General features: G+C 43.2%; 1 protein-coding gene across 13 annotated transcripts in view; it reads right to left on the bottom strand.

Moving 5' to 3' along the window:
* Positions 1-12704, bottom strand: part of FOXP1 (forkhead box P1) — a 610819-nt gene that overhangs the window by 11585 nt on the left and 586530 nt on the right. For 9 of the 13 annotated variants that reach the window (XR_008615677.1, XM_007105389.4, XM_028479455.2 and 6 more), the window contains 5 exons: positions 6393-6594; positions 6209-6288; positions 5503-5604; positions 2027-2148; positions 116-185 (listed from right to left, as the gene is read on the bottom strand). Coding sequence is in view for 12 of the 13 variants with exons in the window: in XM_007105389.4 (XP_007105451.1) it covers positions 116-185; positions 2027-2148; positions 5503-5604; positions 6209-6288; positions 6393-6594 (576 nt within the window). In the remaining variant the exon portion in view is untranslated. Of the gene's footprint in view, positions 1-115; positions 186-1487; positions 1652-2026; positions 2149-5502; positions 5605-6208; positions 6289-6392; positions 6595-12704 lie in introns of those variants that run through there. The other 4 variants (XM_007105390.4, XM_028479453.2, XM_028479457.1 and 1 more) reach the window with 3 other exon arrangements.

The following is a 12704-nucleotide window of genomic DNA, read 5'->3' as shown; positions in this document are numbered from 1 at the left end:
AAAAGTTTAACGGAATTAAAATTTAATATCTAATTAGAGCGAGGCTAATATATTTTGAAATGAGTGCGGGAGCCATGTGCCGCCGCGGCAGAGTCCGGACGGCCGTTAATCTTACCTGTAAAGCTGCATTGAGAGGTGTACAGTAGGCGTGGCTGGTCTGCATGTTTTTAATAAGGGAAGGGTTACTGCATAAGAGAAAGATAAAAACTCAAAGTTAAACGCAATCAATCAACCCCCCCGAGTTTTTCGCGAAGTCTCGTCTTAAGCTTGCCGCTATCCTTCCAAATCAGAAATGTCCCCCAGCCAGAAAACCAAAGAAAAGGTGGGTTTCGCCCTAGGCGCTGGCTTTGTGGGGCTGCTCGGTGTGAACCTCCCCGCCCCGGGGTGGGAGAGACTTTGCCCGTTCAAACAAACTGGGGGTAAAATTCTGGATTAAGTAATCATCGCCTCGGGCACTCCCTCCAACGGATGAACTTTTGTCTGTCTCACAAAACAGCGACCTCCCTGTGAATGGGTAGCGACCGCCCGCCCGGACTCCAGCAGGAAGGCAGATGCTCGTCTAGGGCCTCGGGCTGGGGAAGTCGGCAAGCGGACCGGCAGGGTTTCCTGGGAGCCAGCGGGAGGAATCTTGCCTCTTAAGCTTCTCCAGGTTTTGAATTCTAGAATGAATGCTAGAGGAACGGCAGGGTAGCTCCGAAGAAAAGATCTTCAAGGCTCACTTATTGCCAAAAGAAGATGGAGAGAAGGCTACTCCAGGGGAGGGTCAGGCAGCCGAGGTTGGGTTCCAGTCCTTCGGGCACAGCCGCAATTTGGGAGGGTACGAGAATAATTTGATGCTGTGTCCATTACCGACCAAATGAAGACAAGATAGATGTTGTTTTAAGGACAGCTGTAGCCAGGAGGGATACAAATACTTCTTAAAAAAAAAAAAAAAAAAATCATACAGGAGGCTACTGAGGGAAAGAAAAGGGTGGCTTCCGGGGGGAGGGGCGGGGGTGGGAAATTATGTACGTTTCCCAATGGTCCCTAAAGGAAGTAGATGCACGGTTCTCCATTTCTTTCCCATGCTTGGAGCCCTTTTGGCATTCATTTCACTATATTTATATCGTTATACTGAGTGAGCCAAGAAGAAGAAATTTATCCCAGTAAATACACATTTTAACTCTAAAGAAGGACGTTTCCTCTTCACTTGGAGGAATTAGGGGTCACGCAGAAGCATTGAGTTACAGGGTCCCCGTAAAGCTGCTGAATCAAAAGCCAACCGATATTTGCATTAAAGACGTCAAAAAAGCATTATTCAAGGCACTGGCGTTCCAAAGAGAAACGAGAGAAATACATGTACAAATCACACGATTTAGTTCCGTTGCAGAAAGCCGTGGCACTGCTACGTGGTGAAATGCAAAACTATCATGGGATGAGTCAACCATGCAAAGCCAAAGCAACAGCAGAAACAAAAAACAAAAGCAAGTAAAGGCTCTTACTGTGCGACAAGCTCGTCAAAGTTTTCATCGGGGCAGTATTTGCGAGGACGGCCTCGTTGAATATGGCGGCCACGTTTAAACTCTTCATCATCAACTGTCCAAAAGGACCCAAACTCATCCTCTACTCTGATAAAGCACTTATGCAGTGAGAGGTTGGTGCGAATGGCACCCTGGGATAGGAGCAGCAGCAAAGGAGATGAAGTGGCAACAAAAGGAGGCGGGGTTGGGGGCAGAACAGACATCCAATACAGGGAACAGGAGAAAGAAAATAAAATGCAATAAGCATAAGCCAATGGTTTGTGAGGGTTAATATGCATTGCCACCTAAAAGCTACTAGCATGTGATGCAACAAAGACCAGCAAGCAGGGCAGGGGGACTGGTGGGTATACAAAACAGGAGGGATGAAATGCTTTTTTGCTTCCCTTAACTGAGACAATGTGAAACCAGTTCTTTGGTCTAACACCATCTAGCAGCCAAAAGCCTCTACGTTACACTTGTTAGCGCAATCCAAGCTAGGCTAAGAAGTTCAAACATGGTGGACGTACCCACTGATCTTTTGTGGCCTTCGTTTTTGGAACTCTACTTCATCCACTGTCCATACTGCCCCTTTAACGTTTTCTACTCGCACAAAACACTTGTGAAGACTAAGATTATGACGCACTGCATTCTGCAGCAAGTATAAAAGAGAGAACATTTACATTTTCTATAAGAAAAGACTCCAAAAACAGCAGTAAATTCAGCCTAACAGTCCACAGTTGTAAAACCGTCCCCGAGAACTGGAGCTCCCACCCCCATGGATGACCCGCCTGTGGTGAAGGGGGCCTCTTCCAAAATCAAAACCCGAAATGATCACTTAACTGTGTTTTGGCATTTCAGTCTAGTCTCTGGTGAACAGTTAAGCAGAGGAAAGATTTTTATAATATGCCTATTAGCCCCCAAATAGGTTTCACGGCCAAAATAGAAAAGTAATGTTAATACGACTTCAAAATCAGGAAACAGGTAAAGCATAAAACCGTCCCTTTTAAACCCACTTGTCTCTCAGACAAAAGGGGTAATTTATTTTTAATTTTTTTAAACCATGACAGATGATTATTCCTACTGTTAAATACATTTTGCTTCTTTTTAATTCGTCAAAGTGTTGGCTTTAACACCTTCGACACATTTTGCTCAGGTTTATTACGAAGAAGTTGACATTGGATTTCTACCACTCAGAGTATCACCTCCTGTAGCTGATAGGATGGGGGGGTGGGGGGGGGCAGTGAGTGACATGACCCCCAGTGGATCAGTCTCCATTATCAAGCTAGGTCTTACCTTCCCAAATATAGAAATGTTGGCCCTTACTATGGGCAAGTGCTTTTAACTGACTGAGAAAATGCCAAAGGAACCCATGAGTAGAACTCTCAATGGCAAAATGAGGATACTCTAGTAACTGGATGGTTTCTTTCCATACTCTAGTAAGTGGATGGTTTCTTTCCATAGACACGTTTCTTTCTTAGGGTTGAAAGTCATTTCCGGTCACTCCTAAACTGAGCCCCTTGACACATCTATAATCTACCAAAGGAGCATCTCAACTGAAGGGTGACGAGTTTTTTAACATCTCACCCTTCCTGAGTTTCAGGAATAATCCGCACCCCTTACTTACACTAGGTACAGTAACAAGCACGGCTTCATCTCGAGTTCTCCTGGGTGAACGTGATTGACACTCAAACCTGGACATGAGGCTATTTCCAAGAGACCCGTATCATTTACTCCCAAACTTTCTTCTTGTAGGGAATGAGTAGGCGACAACAGGGGCGGGAGAAGTGGGCACTTACACCACACCTCCCAGCCCTCTGTCCGTCTGCTCCCCATTGCTCACAGAGTCTGTATTCCTCCCCGTACCCTGCGATATACCTCATCCTTCCAAGTGGCAGATCTTGATCTGTACCTTGAGAGGTGTTTCAGTTTGTGGATGATCACCATTAGCGACTCCGTGAGGAGTCATGCTAGAGAATGGTGATTTTTTCCTGTCTGATATGGAATATTGAGAAGGTGACGAGAGAAGTGTTGTCACACGGCACAATGAACTGCTCACAAGGAGAAGCCACAGGACAAATCCTCAAGGAATTTTTGGGGAATGTCACCGTAACTGGGGTGGGTTCAGACCTCCAGCTGACTACGAAAGGACACCCCTGATTCAAACAGGTTTGACAGGTCTGCATCAAAACAAAACAACCATCTCTGGACAGTGTTGGGCGTGTTTTAATTCCAGTTGGTAGGGCAAATTACTTGGCGTATAAACTGTAGTGCGGTCTTTAAAGAGGCACTTTCTTGTTTAATATTGCACAAAGGCAGAGGATAAAGGATGCTAAGGGTCTTCTCTTTATCTCCTACAATGACGCTGAGGAGGCTGAAATAAACAAACAAACCCAAATTTCCTGAAAAAGAAAAGAAAAAAAGAAAAAAAAAAAAAGAAAAAGTCCAGACAGAGCATGTGTACCTATTAGACACCTCACTGGGAAAAGAAATCAACATCTCTCCTCATCCTAATCACTGTCTAAGTTTTCCAGTAAGTATCAAAATGTACAGAACTGTACATTGTAAAGCCATGTCTGAAAAACAGGACTGCTATAGATCTGTCTGAACTATATAGCCATGTAAATAAAACTGTAAAGTCAAAACTTAAGTTTGGTTTGTTTTCGAAGACCGTGCATCCAAGCAAAAGCAACTGGAAATGCAGAGTTTCCCACAAAAGCTGAGTGAACTCTTTCCACTCATCACTTTAACTGGGCATTTTATCTTCTGTCTAAGATGACAGTACAAATAAGGACACATGGAGAAAATTATATGTATTTATGAGTCATTAAATACTTCATTTAGGACTGTTTATATGAAGGGCACTTTTTCCTGCAGTTTCTGAAAATGAAAAAGTTAAATCTGAAGATCTGAGCTTAAATATCACATTCATAACGGGTAATTATTTTAAAACTTGATCATTTGCTATTTATAAAAGGCAATCTGAAGAAAATGTCTGCTTCATGCTTATACTTCCGAAATTCTGAAAAGCATTCACAGCTGAAGACTGTTTTCTATTTTACATCTCAAGGCAGGCGGAGGAAGAGAAGGGAAGATGTGCGAACCTAGGTTCCTTCAGGGCCCATGTGTCTTAATGGAAATAAAAAACCTACTTTGGGCCATAAGAGATAATTCACAACTCTCTAAGGTTGATGAATTAATTCTTTGGTTATATTCATTTTTTTTCAAAACGCTATTTTATGATGAATGTAGTAGAGGAAACGCGTTTTCTGTTTTTGCTGTGGTTTTTCTCCCATATAAATTACGGAAGTAGCAAGGAAGACCTGTATGTCCAGCAAAGCATGTTTTCCGTGCATCCTATAATAAATCCCTATCATGTTTCTAATAATAACAGGTAAAATATCCAAAAATATTTGGATTTTAAATATTTCTAAATTTGGGGGAATTTAGGGATTACAAGAATTCTAGATAGTAAAGGTGCCAAAAAAAAAAAAAAAAAAAGACTCTCAGATTGTATCTGCTGCCCCTTTTTCTAAAGCAAAACTATCAAAAACCAAGGAATTTAAAGTGGGAAAATCCAAAAACTGGTGAGGGCTTAACCGAATACAATGGAATCACTACTAACAGAACCTACGAACCAACTGCTGAACTGGGATTGAGGTATGTCACGTGACCCCAAGCCTTGCTGGGGGCATCCCACGTGGAGCTATGGAATCTGACCTGTTTTATAGCAAATGCTATTACAGTCAAGTCACATATTTCAGAATTTACTTTTCTTCCCCAGAGTGCCTATGAATATCTGACGGACAGTCTCTTGACTTAAAAAAAACACAAAACAAAAAACACCTTAATAATATATATATTGGGTTCTCTTGTAATAACTCCAATATACCAATATAGCAAAACAATATATACGTAACTTGCAACACCTGCATCTTACCGACAACAAAACTCTCTCCTATAAATGCCAAGATCCAAGACTCAACAGGCCTGCAAGAAAGCTTACCTTCCATGTGGCAGCATTACGCCGGAAGTAAGCAAACATTCGTGTGAACCAGTTATAGATTTCGTTTAGTGTTAGCTGCTTTTCTGGGGATTCGAGAATGGCCTGTGAAGCAAAAGCAACAGAGAAAGATAATTTATGACCAAATCAACAGAACCGTCATTATACAGTTTCTTGAAAACATAAAATAACCGAGATGCTGAGCTAAATCCTCAGGAAGGTTTCACGAAATGATCTCAGATTAATGGTTCTATTTACCAGTTCAATAGCAAAATTCAAAATGGAATTATCTAATTGTTTTGAGTTTTTATTTCTGTTTCCGTACAGAAATATTAATTTATTAGTCATTCATAAAGCAGAATCAAAGAGAAATGCAAAACATTTCACTAGCTGATTAAAGCTCAGTAATTATTTAGAGCTCAGATTAATTCTAGGGATCAGAGATTACTGTAGCTTGTGATAATTGACTTGCCATCTTTAAACAGGCTCATTTTCACTGTTGTGTGAAATGAATTTCCTAATAATCACATCGTATTGTAATACTTAATCAAAAGCAATTATGTTATATATTGCAGATTTAAAAAACCTTATAGAACAGGTTTTAGCATGCTTGCATACTAAACGGTTTTAAATCTACTGCATCAATATAATACATCCACATACACCTATACCTTCTGATATAATTTCACATACCGCGTTATTTACTTACCTGCCTAATTAAAGATGCATATGTAAATGGTGGTCTAACTTCTGCGTTCTTATAAAATTCTTGGTTCTGCGCAATATCTGCTAAATAAGAATCATTGTCCTATTAATTATCACTTTTTACAAAGAGGCTGGTCGACAAGCATTGCTGATCACAATTCTCCCCGAGGCAAAAATGGAGCATCTACCTGAAGAGATGGGCACGTTGTATTTGTCTGAGTACCGCCTGCGGATGGGTCCCACCGTGTGCATGCTGGTGGTGGTGATGACGGAGGGGCCTTGGGTGACGGGAGTGATGGGGGCAGTGGGGGTCGTAGGAGTATGAGGTAAGCTCTGTGGAGAAGCCTCTGACGCAGACTTGGAGAGTGTGACACTTGATACCAGATTCAGCTGTGAGGAAAGGAACAGTTCTTAGAAGACCTCCAGAAAAAAACAGAGCAACCAAGAAAGCATCTGCAATGCAGCAGGAATTATACAGGGGAGGCCTGCCTAGTTTTATGCCTCACAGTAGATTTTTATCATCCGCTGAAATAGGAGGCGAGTTCCCGTGTAAAAACCGTTCACTTTATTTACTTATTAAAATGTCTAACATCCTGTCCTGTGATTCTTTTTTTCTAATTTATTTATTTTTATTGTAGTTGATTTACACAACGTTGTGTTAGTTTCAGGCGTACAGCAAAGTGATTCAGATACACACACACACACACACACACAACTATCTCTCTCTCTATATATATACCCATATATCCCTTTTCAGATTTTTCCCCCATATAGGTTATTAAATAATATCTCTTACGATGTTCTCCTTTCCTCTTGTTGCTGAGACAGGTTTTTTCCAAAGACAGTTAAACAAGTGTTTACATACACAAAAGGGGTTACCTAGCCTGGTGAGTTTGAGAAATTCTGGGTCAAGACGTTTCTTTAATCACGACTTCGCACCCTACTATGCCTTGTAAACCTCGAAGGGGGAGAGGGAGTCCTTGTAGCCCCACAAACGCTGATGTTTCAGGAAACACCAGTTGGGATACATTGGTATCAACCCGAGCTCATAGACAGAACTTTCTGGAATGTGCTAGTACAAGCGAGAAACTGTTTTTACTTAATTTTAATAAAAAGGAAAGTTGTACTAAAATAGCCACGTAGAGCCACTGGCTACACCACACTGGGACGGGCTAACTCAACTCCAGGATGAAACTTCGTGGATGGCAACTACTGCTGAGAGGTTTGGCCTGTGACTCGTATGGCACCGGATCCAATAAACATCCATTTAGCTCCATCAGCTGGCAGAGACTAATCTTTGAAAGCTTTCTCTGTCACCTTCATTAAACTCTATCCACTATAGGATTGGAATCATTTGTTTAAAAAGAATATGGCATAGGAGAGAGAGATCTGGAACTGTAAAACATTTTAATTTTTTTCCTTCCAGTTTCAAATGCGTAGTAACAAAATGGAATAATCCAATGCTTCAAGTCCGGAAATACACACTAGTTATTTGCAGGAGCCCAGAGGAAAATGAACGAGCCCTGTTTCGCTTCTTCCTTCCTTCCTTCCTTCTTTCTTTCTTTCTATCTGTTTCGCCTGCACCTTGAAGTGTTTCTCTGATTAATAACCGGAAACGTGAGCCTGCCCCCCTTTCCAAAAACTCGTTGCTACTGAAATATGAAGTCTGGCTACACTGAAGAACTTGGTTGTTTTCAACAGAGTTCTTAGAGTTTACCCAGAACTGCCCTCTGAGGAACTTGTAGCTGCCCCCAATCCAAGAAAGTTTGGCCAAGTAGCCTTACTTGGTATCACTATCTCAAACCAGACTGTGAATCACTTAACAAATTAAGGCTGGTTCACCACTGCAACAGTCCTAAGTCCAAGACATTATTTGTGGAAAGTATTAAAAATGAGATTCCTCTGAGATCATAATCAAAGAACAGATTAAAAGAGAGTTCTAATTTGTTGGGAAGACCCAACCTTACTCATACCCTAGTAATGAGAAATATCAAATATCGTTGAGAAAGTGTTAATGGAAAAACGTAAACATGGCACTGGAAACGGAACGCTGGGTTGCAAGCTTTTGGTTGGGCTTTCCTTTTTCTCCCTCCCTTGAAATGCTGACTCAGCCAACAGCAGACCGCCACCGCCGCCTCCGCACCCCGCCCCGCCCCGTCCACCACCGATCCCTACACCCTATGCTCCCCCCCCACGCCTGGTAAGAGCAAGCTGTGGAGATGGCACCACCCTTATGAATCCCCCAGCAAGCTGGGCAGATGCTGGGAGCTGCTTTTTTATTAGTGCTGGAAACTTGACTTCATGACACACATTTGCAAACTAAGTGCTAACGGTCTAGCGTAGCAGCCACGGGATGGAGTGGATCTGGGAAGGCTGGGGCTGACCTCCTCTTTGCCTTGGGCCTTCATCACTGACCAAGTACAGGAACAGCGTGTCTAAGCATCAGCCCAAGCAACGGGTCAAGGAAATTAGCGCACGAAAGGCATTAGCCTTTCATAATATATTATATTATATATATATAATATATATATAAATATTACAGCTTTTAAAACTCAGATGCTCTTAGGCTTAAGAGTATCCAAACGCTCGGGAAAGTCATGGGTACCATGTGTAAAAACCACGCTGTGAAACCCCTGCCACCGCCTGGTCTCGCTGAATTCTCATAACATCACGAATACTTGAGATGTTGCTACTCACAGTTCACAGATAAGCAAACGGAGGCTCACGGGAGATTAAATAACGTGCCCATATTCACAACCTGGACTCAAAATCCCATACACACTGGTGATTCTAGGCCCTCTGTATAATAGTCTCCTTACGCCCAGATAATGGGAACCATAAACACTCTCCGGGTTCATGGTTCTGCATGCTCATTTTTGGAAGGGACCTGGGGATTAGCTTTTATCCCTGCTTCTAACTGACATTCAGTAAATCCTTCCCAGCAAACATACGGCAATGGGAACTGAAATGACAAAAGAAGGAACAGAACAGACAACTGCTGCCCTCGAAGGGCTTACCATCAAATGCAGACACTGATCAGAGGAAAACAGGCGGAGCAACCATAAAACAATTCCGAGAACTAACTCCGCTTCTGGGCTCCTCGGTTGAAGAACAGTACCCTCAGCACCACGGCGTTCTTTAAAAGGTAATGAAAATTATAAATACAGTGTCCTCAGGAAATAGGCACGCTCCCTTTCCAGTTGTGAGGAAGATCCACTGGATCCACCAGGTCCACTGGGTTCTAGTTAATTGCCAACACCCCAAACTCGTGGAAACATTCAGCAAGTGCAGGCCCATCTCTTGGGAGCTCACCTACTAGAACAGACAAGCCCCACGATACGGGTACAAAGTCATAAAACATGTAAAGAATGTCATTCTTGCAGCCTTAATACTTGGACTGTTTCTACTGAAAAAGCAACAGTCGAGAAGAAAATCCCTCCCGGTTAGCGCGATCCACGAAGAAAGAGATGCAGCTGAATTTTCTGGAGGCTCTGAAACACAGGTACCAAGTGGAAATCAACACCAAGCCAGAAGAGAGCAGAGAGGGTTTTTTTTTTTTTTTTTTTTTTTTAACCAGGCTTGACAAATGACACCGTGATTCACACCCACTGCTGGGCTGTCTCTAATAAGCCACAGAGGAAGTAGCCAATCTCGGCTAATTACCAGATAAAAATGTATTGTAAGGGCTCTAATTAGGAGACGCGGATGGAGGTGATCTAATGATTAAATGCTGCATTCGACTGACCCCACCATCAATGTGCAGTGGTGCAAGATGTCACTGGAATATTTTTTAGAAACAGTAATTTTATTTCGAGGAGGGGAGGCAGTAATATTTGTAATGATGGCTATGAGGTAAACTAATTAAAAGACAGTTCCTAGAGGAAGACGGTGGCTGAGAGCAGCTGTGGCCATTCCAGAACCAAGTGCCAAGTCTCCACAGAGGAACTGCAGTCAAGTGGAAAATTTCTGCCTGACCTCTGCCCCTGCTATTAATTTGCAGGAAAACTAATGACACATATACATATTCCCACAGAATTGTTCTAATTGCTAATTTGCCAAAGGAGCCCCGATTCCAAATTAAACACGACTGTAGCCTGCGAGGGAAGAAAGAACAAAAAGCTGTAAACTCCAAACACAGGGTGCTTCGCCTCGTGAAATCATCTGAAGGCTGAACCAACAAGTTAATGAAATGTCAACCTTGTCAACTGCGATCGAAGTTTCTTAACTTTTAAACTCGGGCTGGATGATCACATGCTGGTCTCGAGGAGAAACCATCTTTGGGGAGGAAGGTCACGAAGGAGTGATAAGATGGAGCAGGGGGAAGGTTCCAAGACAGGCTCTGTGTTCAAACCAGACCTGCTCTTTTAATTAAGGTCTCTCTCTAAAAAAACTGGACCCCCTACGCCCCCCACCACACACACAAAATTAATTACAGACTTAGAACACAAGAGCAAACCGGGAACGGTGAGGGGTGTGCGGCAATCTTGAAAGATTCACCTGAACTGTAAACTATTAAAACAATAATATAATCATCAATTAGAAATGAAAGCATGTGTGCTTCGCGTTTCTGACTGCAGCTCAGGTTGGAAGAGAGAATTTTTTTCTTCCGGGGCCTGGAGCAGGAAGGGATGGGGACTGGGAGGGTTTCTTTTCCTATTTTTCAGATTGTGTTCATTTTCTATTTAAAAAGAAGTTGCTATGTTTAGAAAAGTTAGTAACTCTGATATTTTCTACATGGCAAGTTTCCATCATGTGATGATTTCGGCAAAGATAATCTCTTTGAAACGCCGGCCAAGAGCTTAAATTCTTATGTCACTTAAGATTGCCGTAGGGGTTTATTTTTTTTTTTTTTTAGTTTCTAGGCACTCTCAACCATCGGCTTTTCTCCCAGGTCAGTTCCAGGGGGGGACTATCCTAGAAATCTTACCCATCCGAACAACTGGAACCATATCAGCCGCCCGGTACTCTGCCGAGCCCCTTTTCGAAAGATTTCTCTTTCGTTTTTAAACAGTAACCTCCTCTCTCTCTTTTAAAGACGGTGAGTCACTCCCCTTTTTTAAAAAATCAACAAACGGCTGAGGTAAACCCCAGACAGAAACAGACTTGTTGTAAGGGTTCCCATAAGGGCTCATCTGTATATTTTGTTTGTGCTCTTGCCTCGCTTCAGAACAGATGCTGAGAACAAAAGGCAAACCTGTAACCCAGACACCGAGGGACCCAGCCGCTTAGGATGGACTTTCGGGCTCACTCGTTTTTCTGCTGTTGGTTCGACTGGCCTGAGCAGGTGAATTCTAGACACGAATCCCTCGCGTTCAGAGGTGGCCTTTTCTGAGGCTGGAGGGACGGGAAAGACGTTACCAGGCCGTGGCAGGGGGTCGGGGGGGCGCCCCTGGGGAGAGCTCTCTCCGCCTGGTCCTGCTACTGCCTTAGATCTGGGCCCTGGCGCGGGGCCGTGACCGAGAAGGTGGTCCTCAGGGTGGGGGACTTCACGAGAAACAGTAATACAAACATCCCTTGTGTGTGTGTGCCTTGCTTGCGAATCTCTCTTTATGACGGCATCAAATTATTTCCCCAACTCGACAGCCAGGCTGCAGCCAGCAGCCCACAAAGTCAGCCACTTCGTTAAGAGTTCAAAGACCCCCCCCTTTTGCGAAGCGGGGGGGCGGGGGGGGGGGAGGGAACACACGGACGAACACTCTACTTCGTTAAGAGTTCAAAGACCCCCCCCTTTTGCGAAGCGGGGGGGCGGGGGGGGGAGGGAACACACGGACGAACACTCTCTCTCTCTCTCTCTCTCTCTCTCTCTCTTTTTATTAGTAGCTAAAAACTATTTCCAAACAGTCCTAATTGCTACGGTCGGAGGAAACGAGAATGCGTGCAAAGGAAAATCTAATACTGCCCTTCGCTTCAAAGAGCCAAGTTCCTGTGTTTCATAACATTTCCATAAAGGAGATAGTACCTACACTGTAATTACTTGCCCACCAAATCTGAAGGAATGTGGTTTCTCCAGCGTTGGGAGCTGTTCTCCGGTGGGCAGGAATACCCTAAAGCAAAGCCTAGCTCTTACGTTCTCAGGATCATAGAATATGACTGACGGTATTTTCCTGACCTCATGATGGTGAAAAAGTCTTTTTCAAAAATCCTTAACAACTTAATAAAGTATTATTACAGACGTGCTTCTTGGTTGTTGTTGTTATTATTTTACCCTCTGAGTGAGGCCTCCCTCCAAGGACAAGCATTCACCCCCAAGCAATCCATTTTGGTGTTTACCTTGAGAACATTAACTGGTACTGAGCTTGGAACAAAAGAATATCATTCTCATTAGGACAGTTTATGATGGCCTGATTTTTCGCTTGTGCTTCTCTGATCACGGAAAAGAGACGAATCTTTAAAATCGCCAACATACAATACACGTGGCCATTCTGCACGAATGTCAAGTCCGCCTTTGCCCACCGTATGTCCCCCGTTGCTAGAACGTACAGCTCTGCTCTGGTAAACTT

The sequence above is a fragment of the Physeter macrocephalus genome, chromosome 18, assembly GCF_002837175.3.
Source record: "Physeter macrocephalus isolate SW-GA chromosome 18, ASM283717v5, whole genome shotgun sequence".
NCBI classification, from domain to species: Eukaryota; Metazoa; Chordata; class Mammalia; order Artiodactyla; family Physeteridae; genus Physeter; species Physeter macrocephalus.
This window is presented reverse-complemented; position numbering and strand designations above follow the sequence as displayed.